At 45.3% G+C, this 12,204-nt stretch overlaps 1 protein-coding gene across 2 annotated transcripts in view; it reads left to right on the top strand.

Annotated features, from left to right (window-relative positions):
• Fbxo36 (F-box protein 36) overlaps positions 1-12,204 on the top strand; it is a 60,734-nt gene that overhangs the window by 24,733 nt on the left and 23,797 nt on the right. For both annotated transcript variants that reach the window (XM_052750584.1, XM_052750583.1), the window contains one exon: positions 11,864-11,972. In XM_052750584.1, the coding sequence (XP_052606544.1) occupies positions 11,864-11,972 (109 nt within the window). The remainder of the gene's footprint in view (positions 1-11,863; positions 11,973-12,204) is intronic.

Genomic DNA, 12,204 nt, shown 5'->3' with positions numbered 1-12,204 from the left:
GCTGGCCTTGAACTCACTATGTAGCTGAGGGTGACCTCCAACCTCCTATCTTCCTGCCCACACCTTCCCAGTGCAGAGTCATAAATGTATGTGCCGCCACATCTTGTTTGAGATACATTTTATAGGAAGCCAGGTAGGAAATATCTTGAGTTTGTAGATCATAGACAGTTTATGTTACACTTCCTTCATGTTTTGTTGTATACCCCCCACCCCACCCTACCCTAACCCCCCCTACCCTATCTCCCCAACCCTAATTCCCCCACCCCTACCCCCGCCTCCCAAGGGTTTCTCTGTATAGCCCCAGCTGGCCTCAAACTCAGATCTGCTTGTCTCTGCCTCCTGAGTGCTGAGATTAGGGCCTGTTCCACTACTGTCTAGCTCCAGTTTTTTCCTCTTTAAGTCTTTAGGAACATAGGGCTGGGGTAATAGTGATGAACAGTCACCTGAGTTCAACCCCCAAGAAACAAAATAAAGGGACACGGTAGCATACATCTGTAACACCCTCCCCCCCAGTGCTTTTGTTTGTTTGTTTTGCTTTGTTTTGAGACAGAGTTTCTCTGTGAAACAGTCCTGGCTGTCCTGGAACTCTCTTTGTAGAACAGACTGACCTCAAACTCACAAAGATCCGCCAGCCTCTGCCTCCCAAATGCTGTGATTAAAGGCACGCACCACCACCACCCAGCTAATCCCAGTGCTCTTAAAGTGAGGTGCAAGGTAGAGACAAGGAAATTCTTGGAAGTTTTCAGGCCAGCATATGAAAACACCAACAACAACAAAAACCCGTTCTTCTGTCATGGGGGATGTATATTAAACATACATCTATGTTCTATTGGCTGGAGTTTGGCAACCCCTACAAACCCTATAAAAGGAGACTAGGAGGGAAAAAATACTGATTTCTGGTTTAAATATTAGGGTAGCACATCCAGGTAGACATATTCATAAGCCAAGAGATCTGGGCTGGAGATATGAATTGTGAGTCATAGACATACAGGAGCCAAGGAAGGAGGCTTTGGGGCAGCTAACATCATGCAGGAAGGTGGGGGCTGGGGGGACCAGAGTGAAGGTCAAAGTCCAAGGAGGTTGGCTGGGAGTATGAGAAGAAAGCCAATTTGGGTGCAGTGGCTTAAGAGCTGTGAGAGATTTATGTGCAGAACCCTGGAGACATGCAAACCAGCCTGAGCTTGAAGAGAGCTCCAGATGCCCTGCCTACCAGTCTAGGACTGGGAGGAGCCAAATGTTCCCGGCAGGAGCAGCAGCAGGCAAACACAAGCACTGGTATGCAGGCAAAATAAGACCTGAGGTGGGACATAGGCAGGGTGAACCACAAGGGATTGGGAAATCTGAGCTTCAGGCAGAGTGTTGATTTTTTTTTTTCAGTGCTGGGGCTAGGACTCAGGGCCACTCACATGCTAGGCAAGCACTCTGTCACTGGGCTACACTATTTTCCAGCCCCCTTGTGGATCTTTTAGGAATTCTCTTAGCAGCAGCTAGGAGCATAAAACGAGAATGGTAGACAGAAAAGCTTTGTAGCTTGATATGGTTGTGTGCACCTGTAATCTCAGCACTTGGGAAGGATGAGGCAGGTGGATCACCAGCCTGGGGTATATAGAGTGTGTTAGAGAGGAATTTAGGAGTAGCATTGATTCTTTCCAACTGGCTGGATGAAGGATAAAAATGAACAAGTCTTCCATATTTCTGCTGCCTCCGGAGACTGGGATTACACTATCACTGAAACAAAGAACTATAAATGCTGGGGGTGTAGCTCAATTGGTAGAGTGCTTTGTAGCTAAAGTTTTCCTGCCTGGCCCACAGTCAGGACAAATCTCTCTCACCCACCAGTCCCACAGCCCTCAGACCCGACCAAGTAAACACAGAGACTTATATTGGTTACAAACTGTATGGCCATGGCAGGCTTCTTGCTGACTGTTCTTACAGCTTAAATTAATCCATTTCTATAAATCTATACCTTGCCACGTGGCTCGTGGCTTACCAGCATCTTCACATGCTGTTTGTCATTGTGGCAGCTGGCAGTGTCTCTCTGACTCAGCCTTCCACTTCCCAGCTTTATTCTCCTCCTTGTCCCGCCTATACTTCCTGCCTAGCCAATGGCCAATCAGTGTTTTATTTATTGACTAATCAGCAACACATTTGCCATACAGAACATCCCACAGCAGTGCTTGCCTAACATGCACAAAGCTCTGGGTTCGATCCCTGGTGTTGTAAAAGAGCATAGTGGCACACACTACGCACTTGTAATCCAAGCAGTGCGGAGGCAGAAGCAAGATGTTCAGGAGTTCAAGGCCAGCCTCTACCACATAGTGAGATACTGAGTTCAAGACCAACCTAGGATACAAGAGACCATGTCTAAACCTTTTGTCCCCATCCTCCACAAAGAAAGCTATGTATTCCTTCTTCCTTCACTGATGGAATGCAAGCTTCATTGAGATGGAATTTTATTTATCTATTTATTCCCTTAGTTGAGACAGACATTCATTATAAAGACCTAATTGGCTTGGCCTCCAATACATAGAGATCTGCCTGTGTCTGCCTCCCAAGTGCCAGGATTAAAGTGGTGTGTCACCATGCAGGGCAGGACAGGGGGTTTTAATCATTTTGTGCTCTGCCTGTATTCCCTGGAACCCCAAACTGTATGGCACTGGTTGAAACTCAATAATTTTGTTTTTCATTTTTGTTTCTTTGAGGCAGAGTCTGGTGTTGTGGAATCTTATTTTAACTAAGCAAAGATGTATTTCATTTGTTTATGTTGTGGAATATAACTACGTGAAGGTGTGTTACATTTATGCTGCATTTGTTTAATTATCTAAAGATGTGTTGCTGTTTCACCTTGCCTACCTAAAGCACCTGATTGGTCTAGTAAAAAGCTGAACAGCCAATAGCTAAGCAGGAGAGGGATAGGTGGGGCTGGTGGACAGAGAGAACAAGTAGGAGGAGAAATCTAGGCTCAAGAGAGAAGAAGGAGGAGAGAATGAGGAAGTAAGAGAGGACATGCCCAGGGCTAGAAACCAGGCAACCACCAGACAGACAGAAACACTGGGGGACGCAGGAAAGTAAGACATACAGAAAGAAAGGTAAGAAGCCCAGGTAGATAAAGGCAAAAGGTAGATAAAGAGAAACAGGTTAATTTAAGTTAAAAGAGCTAGTCAGAAATGAGCTAAGCATTCATAACTAATCATAAGTTGGGAGCTGGTTGGTGACCCAAGAAAAGAAAGCCTGGTACAGTCTTGTAGCTAAGGCTGTCCTGGAACTTATGATGATCCCACCTTAGCCTCTGGAATACATTCATGCTGCAATACCCCCTCCTAGCCACTGAGTTAGCATAAACTCTCTTTCTGTGGTTCTGGAAACTCAGCCAAGGGTTTAACACATGCCAGGCAAATACTCTGTCACTGGGCTAATCTCTAGCCCTTCTTTGAATTTATTATTTTTTATTTATTTATTTATTTATTTATTTATTTATTTATTTGTTTGTTTGTTTGTTTGTTACCCAGGCTGGCCTTGAATTTAGGATCTGACTGCCTCAGCCTCCTAGTCGCTGTAATCATCTACCAGTGCTACCAAATCTGGTCAATGAATTATTGGTTTTCCATTAAATTACTGAAGAGATCAATGTTCACATAACCAGTAAGTAAGTGTCCATGAAGATGTGTGGAGCTGGATGTATAATACAGTGATCTAATATTGTAGGGAATATGAGGAATTCAAGACAATGTCTTTCAGGTTACACTGAAAACCCTGACTGAAAAACATACTGGGCAGTGGCCAACTGGGGGAAATTTTACATCTACTGGCCTCAGGAGAAATGAATTTTTACATGGAGTTTCAGTGCTGCCAATAGCCTCCTCAGGAAGCTGACAAGAGCAGAGGGACCAAGAGCTTGCACTAAAATACCGTCTGCAAACTACCCGAGGGAGGACAGAATGAGTTGGTGTTGGAGAACACAGTCCTCCAGGCAAAGCCATTATCATCAGCTCCCCGGTGCCACTTGCTGGAGACTTACTCAGAAAAGAAGGAGATGAGGCAGAGCATTGGAAGCTCACCTGGGAGTCCAGCTGTTCCTCTCAGCTATTTGTATGCAATCCTGCACTAATTGCACAAGGCCTGGGGGAGGGGCTCTCTTGGGACCTGATGTTGTATATAGGTTGGGTAAGGTTAACAGAAGGAGACTCCATTAGCGGGAAGCGTCACCATACCCCTGTGAGTAGCTCCTCACTCATGTTCTGGAAGGAAGCTCAATAAGCTCATTAGTTCCCCAGGATGAACTTTGTTAAACTCATACTGCTGATGAAAGTTTGAAAGTCAAGCAAAGCCAAAGTTCACTTGAAGAAAACAATTTTATCAGAGTTTAAAAGAAAATTCCCTGGCTCAGTTGCCTTTAGCCTACTGGCTATGGGTGGGATAGGACTTCTGTTGGTCTTTTCTGTGTCAAACACACAGATTGCAAGCCCAACGCCACTTTGAGATCTTTGGCAGCAGTTAACTCTGCACCTCACACACAATAGAGCCTGTATGATAATGAGTATTCAGAGACGGGTAATGCCTGGGGGGCGCTCACCAACCTAAGACAGAGCACCTGTGTGGCCTGGGCAGGCATCTCCATGACAGGTAAGGTGACCTGCTGACGTCCCACACAACCTAAGTCAGAAGCTCATTTTCTAGTAAAAGGGGGACCTGTAGGGCCTGGCCCCCGTTTTGGGTAACTGTTGCCTTGCTTGCTGACCTTGACCTTGATATCCTCCCTATGCTAATTCCCTGCCGGGTTCCACCCTCCTGAATGCTTAAGGGAAGTTCCTTGTCTGTGTATCCTGCATAATGGGCGTTAACAGCTTAGATGCAAGATTGTAAAACATTGGTAGTGAACTTCTGCCCTCCGGGGTTCTCCTATTGTGCTGTAAGCCTGTATTTAAGACCTCCTCCTTCCTTCAATAAACCGCATTCGGCATTTAAAAAAAAAGAAACAGAAAAGAAAATTCCCAAGGCCAGCAATCTGTACATTTCAGCTGTTGTCCAGAGAAGGAGAATGGAGAAGAGAAGTGGGGGTGGGGTGAGAAAGCCATGCTGTTTGAGTCAAGCCTTCACCACATGACAGATATGGAGGGGAAGGGTGCTTTAAAGAAAGGGCAGAAGTCCAGAAAGCACCAGGGAAAAAACACCCATAGGCTCTGGTCAGCATCAAAAAGAAAAAAAGGGCTGGGCATGTGGTGGTGGTGATGCATGCCTTTAATCCCAGCACTCAGGAAGTAGAGGCAGGTGGATCTCTGTGAATTCGAGGCCAGCCTGGGCTACAGAGGGAATTCCAGGGCAGCCAGGCCTACACAGAGAAACCTTGTCTCAAAACAACAACAACAACAACACAAAAAGCTTGTTTGTGAGCCTGGACTCAGGAGCTGAACAGATCCAATCTGACCTCACGGTGCTTGTGAGGGCTGCACTAAGTAGGGTTAGAATTCTGGGAGGAGGGGTTGGGGATTTAGCTCAGTGGTAGAGTGCTTGCCTAATAAGCACAAGGCCCTGGGTTCGATCCTCAGCTCCCCCCCCCCCCAAAAAAAGATGAGAGGAGTTTAGGGGAGGGAGTGACACGGGTTCAAGGGTTGTTGGGCATGGTGGCACACACCTTTAATCCCAGCACTCAGGAGGCAGAGGCTTGTGGATCTCTGTGAGTTTGAGGCTAGCCTGGACTACAGAGTGAGTTCCAGGACAGGGGCAAAGTGACACAGAGAAACCCTGTCTTGAAACTCCCCCCCCCCAAAAAAAAAAAAAAAATTCTGGGAGAAAAAAAGTTGACTATCTCAGAGTCTGCCTATCTCTTTAGCATGGCTCACAATGAGCCCCGTACCTAGGTGGTCCCTCGGACTCACCCTCCTCTCATAACCTTAAGGGTGTCTGCACCTGGAGGTAGATTCCCTGCTTTACTGTATCATTCTCCTGTCTGAAGGTCCTTTAGGAGATAGGATGAAGTTGAGGTGTAGCTATAACCCATTTTCATTGTGAAAATCTAAAAGTCCATTTCCAAAGCTATTCACAGAGGGGATCTAAGTTCATACCCTCAGGTGTATCTTCCAGGCTACAACCTGGAAAAACCAGATCTCCTTCCTGGCATTCCTGGACAAGACAATTAAGGGTGTTTCTGGAACTGTAGCCTTTGAGGTCCCTACCCTAAGCAGCCTTTCTTTCTTTCTTTTTTTTTTTTTTTTTCTTTTTGGTTTTCGAGACAGGGTTTCTCTGTGTAGCTTTGTGCCTTTCCTGGAACTCGCTTTGTAGACCAGGCTGGCCTGGAACTCACAGAGATCTGCCTGCCTATGCCTCCGGAGTGCTGGAATTAAAGGCGTGCGCCACCACTGCCCAGCATCCTAAGCAGTCTTTCTACTTGCTGCTCCAGTCAACTGGGACCTTAGAAGGAGGGGGTATAACCATTGTTCACACCCCCAAAGGAAATTTCAAAACAATCAGCAAAGGGGGGAGGAATAGGAGCCGTGAGGTGACAGCAGGGAATAGGAGTAAGGAATGCTCCAGAGTGCACGGCTTACCAAAGTTCACACTATTCCAATTTAGCCTGAACAGAAAGCCCAGGAAATTTTTGGCCAACTGAACCTGAGACTAGCAAATCCAATGTTGTAGTCACTGGTGTAATATGGGAGTGAAGCATTTGTTGGTTTGAGGGTTTTTTGTTTTTTGTTTTATTTTTTTATTTTAGACATGGTCACTTTGTAGCCCTGGCTGGCCTGGGACTCACAGAGATCCACCTGCTTCTAGCTGAATTTAAAGGTATGCACCACCACCTCAGCTATAAATTAGTTTAATGCTATGCCTAATATAAATGTGTAAGCATTTCTTCATTTTAAATTGTATATTTCAAATGTTTTTGGAATTCCTATCGTAATGGGACCTCTGGCCAGATGACACTTAGCAGTTCTTGTTATACTGGGGTGGGTGAGAACTGAACCCACAGCCTTGCACTTGCTAGGCCAGTGACCTTCCGCTGAGCTCCATCGCCAACTCCTTTTCTTTTTTTTTTTGGAGCTGAGGATCGAACCCAGGGCCTTGCACTTGCTAGGCAAGCACTCTACCACTGAGCTAAATCCCCAACCCCGCCAACTCCTTATATTTTTCTTTTTGAGATGGTCTCACTAAGTTGCCTAGTCACACCTTGAAATTGCAATATAAATTTTAAAAAAAATGAGAACATGGCAGCTCCTAGGTATGGTAGAAAAGAAAGTTTATTGTAGATATGAGGGAGAAAACAACCAGAGACACCTGGAGGGGTCCAGGCTGAACCAGGCCAAGAGAGGAGAGGGGAAAGAGGGAGAGAAGAAGAGAGAGGAAGCAGGAGCCAAGAGAACACCATGAGACCAAGAGGCCAAGAGAGGAACCACAGACCAAGAGAGATCAAGGAGCAGGAATGGAGCCAGCCAGGGCCAAGAGGGGAAGAGGCCAGGAGAACTGGGAGCCAAAATGGCCGAGGTTATAGATGGATCTGAGAAGTAGGGGAATGGAAGGAAGCTCAGGGTCTGGGAAGGTTCAGGGTAGAGGCTGGGGTGAGAAGTTCTGAGGAGCCAGGACTCAGTAACAGGTCTTGGTGATGCTGAGACTGACTGCCAGTGTCAGTTTTGATTTGTTAAATAAGCACCTCAGGCATGGGTTAATGAAAGAGCCGTAAGTCCCCTTTGCCAGAGATAAGGAGAATGACTCCTTTTAGCAATTAGGGACTATCTTAAGTCCTTGAGGGAATGCTGGCTTTTGTCTAAATGCTGGACTTTGGGAAAAGGAATTTCTGCATCAGTCTCCATAGTAGCCGGGATTATACATACATATGTTCTGCCAGGTCCAGGCAGCATTTAGGTTTGCTTCAGGATTTACCCTCTCAGCTTCTTGTCTTCTTTTCCCACCAATATATGCTTTGGTCTCCCAAGCCTGCTCTGTTATTGCCTCGGGGGAATTTCTTTGCTCACCCTTTGACATGCAGAGGCCTAAGAACTTTAAATGTTTAAAACCCAGACTATGGGTAAAGGAGAGGGTCTCCAGAATATCTACCACAGACAATAAATAGATTGGCTGGAAGATGCTGGGAACCTCCCTCGTCTCTGAACCATCCAACTTGGAGATCTGGGGAGAGCCAAGATGCAGAGTTTGTCCTGGGCCCTGTGGGAAATCCTCCATGATTTCCTCTTCAGCTGGTTTGAGAGTGAACTTAAGTCAGTCATTACTCTCTTCAGGTAGACCCACAGTGCAAGAGCCTAGTGGACTTTGCCTTGTTCCTAGAATTGGGGTCAGAGCCAGAGCTGGACATTAACTAAGTTAACCAGTCGTAGTGAAAAGCAAACACTGGGAAAAGAAAAAAGAAAAAGACCCAGTGGCACCTCCTCCCTCAGTTCGTCTTCAGGTCCTAACCTCAGATTTAGGTTTAAGTAGAAGGCAAGAGGTGTACACAACTATGTCAGCTCCAGTGTCTCCTGACAAATCATTTCCCCCTTGACAGATTTCTTCTTTGGCTGTCACCAAGGCCTCAGCCAATTCCTTCTTCCACCAGGAGATTGCTGGTGATTTCCAGTTTCTTAAGATCCATTATTTGCCGGGCAGTGGTGACGCACACCTTTAATCCCAGCACTTGGGAGGCAGAGGCAGGCGGATCTCTGTGAGTTCGAGGCCAGTCTGGTCTACAGAGTGAGATCCAGGACAGGCACCAAAACTACACAGAGAAACCCTGTCTGGAAAAACAAAAACAAAAACAAAAAAATCCATTATTTCTACAGGAAATTCACCTTTATTATTATTTATTTCACCTTTAATTACAGCACTTGGGTGGCAGAGGCAGGTGGATCTTGGACTCTGTGATAGCCAGGGCTACAAAGTGAAACCTGTCTCAAAACAAACAAACAAACAAAAAATAAATTAAAAAAAAAAGAAAAGAAAAAAATCTTAGTGGGTGGGGGGTGGGGGGAGGGGGGGCTCGGGTATGTGCCTGGAGAGATGACTCTTCAGTTAAGAGCGCTGTCAGAGGACTGGAGTTGAGTTCCCAACAACCCATTTCAGTCCCCTCTCAACAATCTATAATTCCAGCAAGGGAGATCCAACACCTTCTTCTGGCTTCCATGGGACCCAGCAAGTGAGTGTGCATTCCCACATAGAGATATAATCACATACACCTAAAATTTAAAAACTTAAAAAAAAAAAAAACCTCCTGCCAAGAGAATTGGACCACTGCCACATGGTATGTGTGGTCAAAGGATAGCTAGATGTTTTTACTTACTGAGCCGTCTCTAGCCCAACTGGCTGCCTCCCCACCCTCCAGAAAGAACAGGGGATATTATTAACTCACCACGACACTTGAGTGATGGCCAAGAGCTTTTACAGACTTCCATACTAAAATAAAAATGGCTGAAGGGGCGGAGTCTTCAGGTTTTTGTTTGTTTGTTTGTTTTGTTGTTGTTTTGTTTTCCAAGACAGGGTTTCTCTGTGTAACAGCCCTGGCTGTCCTGGAACTCACTTTGTAGACCAGGCTGGCCTCAAACTCACAGAGATTCACTTGTCTTTGCGTCCCGGGTGCTGGGATTAAAAGTGTGCACCGCCAGGCCCAGCTAAATATTTATATTTCAAAAAAATAAAGAAAGAAACATATAGGCAGGGCAGAGCATAGTAGCTCACATCTATAATTCAACATTCAGGAGGCAAAGGCAGATGGATCTCTGTGAATTCTAGGCTAGCCTGGTCTATAAAATTTGAGAGTGCCCGGTCAGCTAGGGCTACACAGTGGCCTCCTGTCTTAAAACACACACAATTAAAGCCACTTACAATTTTTAAATTTATTTCTTATTTTATGTGCATTGATGTTTTGCTTGCCTACATGGGTGTCTGTGTGAGGATGTCAGATCTTGGAGTTATAGACAGCTGTTAGCTGCCATGTGGGTCCTGGGAATTGAACCTGGGTCCTCTGGAAGAGCAGTCAGTGCTTTAACTGCTGAGCCATCTCTCCAGGCCCCATTTATAACTTAAGATTTAAGCTGGGCATGGTGGTGCACACTTTTAATCCTAGCACTTGGGAGGCAAAGATAGGCAGATCTCTGAATTCGAGATCAGCCTTGTTACAGGAGTTCCAGGACAGCCAGGGCTACCCTGAGAAACCCTGTCTCAAAACACCAAAAAAAAGAAAGTCCACAAAAGATTTTTTTATTTATTTTGTTTGTTTATTATGTAGTGTGTGTGTGTGTGTGTGTGTGTGTGTGTGTGTGTGTGTGTGTGTGTCTGTTTGCCATATATGAATGTATGCCATATATGTTAAGGTGCCTGAGACCAGAAGAAGGCATCGGCTCTCCTGGGAGATCCTGGATCTTCTACAGTTACAGGCAATTGTTAGCCTCCCTTGTGGACTCTGGGAACTCAACTCAGATCCTCTGGAAGAGCAGCAAGCATTCCTAAACTCCCAACTCTCTCCAGCCTTCTGGGTAATGTTTAACTAAGCAGGTTGAAGCAACTTGAGAACTCCTTGGTAAGATGTTAGGCTCTGAGGTGTTTGGGGTTTTGTGTGTGTGTATTTTATTTTGTTTTGTTGGGTATAGATTAGAGACAATATTTCACTCTGTTAGGCCAACCAGGAATTCCTCCTGCCTCAGCTCTCAAGTGCAGGGATAAACCACCTCTCCAACAGCGTTTGCAAACTTCTGAGAAAGGAGGCTTCTTCCTCCTGGAGAATTTTTTTTTTTTTTTTTGTCTGCCAATTCCCTAACTCTTTGGCTATCCCAGTACTTCTGTACATTTATTTTACCATATGAATTGACAAGAATTTGGCCCATTTTAAAAAACAAACAAATATTTATTGGCACTGCATTTGTATTAATTTGTGAAGGAATGATTTTCTTTTCATCGAACTGTAACTTCAGTTCCAAGGGCTTGAACTCCTTGTTCTGGCCCCAGCAGACCTGGAGCATGCAAGTGACACACAGGCGTACGTGCAGGCAAAGCACTCATACCTAAAAATTAAAAGTAACAAAAACAATTTTTTTTATCTTTAAAAGATGATGCTGCACATGGTCTGTGGCACTTTAAGTATCTTATCTTGGTACTATAGAGTGCATCCTCTACTTACAGAACTGCCAGTTTTCATCTCTTCAGCACCACTAAAGTGACAACATGTACGGTTTTTGTAAGGCACAAACCTATGGAGATGAAGGGAATTAAAAGTAACCAAAGGAACATGCGTTTCTTTGTTGTTGTTTTCAAGCCAGAATGTAGTTCATAGTAGAACATGGTCTGGAAACGGATAAAAGTTCAGTTTAGAGCTGGGGAGGTGAAAGAGCAAAACAGGCTAATGAAGCAGTCAGAGCCCAGGGGAGGTGGGGCATGTGGAGGAATTGCCTGTGATGGCAGTACTGCAGTCCTGGGTGTTCTGCCTGCATGCATGTCTGTGCACCAGATTCATGCCGTGTCCAAGGAGGCCAGAAGAAGGTGTTGGATCCCCTAGGGCTGTAATTACACATGGTGGTTAACAGCTGCATGGATGTTGGGAATGAAAGCTCTTCACCACTAACCCGTTTCTCTAGCCTCAGTGGCCTGATAGATTGTTTGTTTTTGTTTATTGAGACAGGGTTTCTCTGTGTAGTCCTGGTTATCCTGGAACTCACTCTGTAGACCAGGCTGCCAGCACTTGGTAGACAGAGACAAGAGAATCAAGCACTCAAGGCCAGTCTTGGCTACTTGGTGAGTTCTAGGTCGGCCTGGGCTGCATGAGACCCTGTCTCAAATAAACAAACAAACAAACAAACAAAAACAAGTGAACAAATAACCCTAAACTTAGGATAGCTGTCAGAATTAGACTCATTTTTAACTGCTACCAACTCTTATTTAACTACAGATCATCTTTAGATGGTGGAAGATTTCTCTGAGAAGTGAGTTTCGGTCAGCAAAACCTGGAGAGACAAAGGAAACCCATGAAGATTTCTTAGAGAACTCTCATCTTCAAGGTGAGTCAGTCACACTCCAGTGTATATGGCAGCGATAGATCACGCAGTTCATACTTGTGTAATTATGTTCTTACAAATAATAGAATGGGGGGACTGGAGAGATGGCTCAGTGGTTAAGAGCACTGGCTGCTCTTCCAGAGGTCATGAGTTCAATTCCCAGCAACCACATGGTGGCTCACAACCATCTGTAATGAGATCTGGTGCCCTCTTCTGTCCTTTAGGTATACATGCA

The sequence above is a fragment of the Peromyscus californicus genome, unplaced genomic scaffold (assembly GCF_007827085.1).
Source record: "Peromyscus californicus insignis strain IS unplaced genomic scaffold, ASM782708v3 Scaffold_21__1_contigs__length_65335640, whole genome shotgun sequence".
NCBI classification, from domain to species: Eukaryota; Metazoa; Chordata; class Mammalia; order Rodentia; family Cricetidae; genus Peromyscus; species Peromyscus californicus.
The sequence above is the reverse complement of the archived record's forward strand: the minus strand, read 5'-3'. Positions and strand labels throughout refer to the sequence as shown.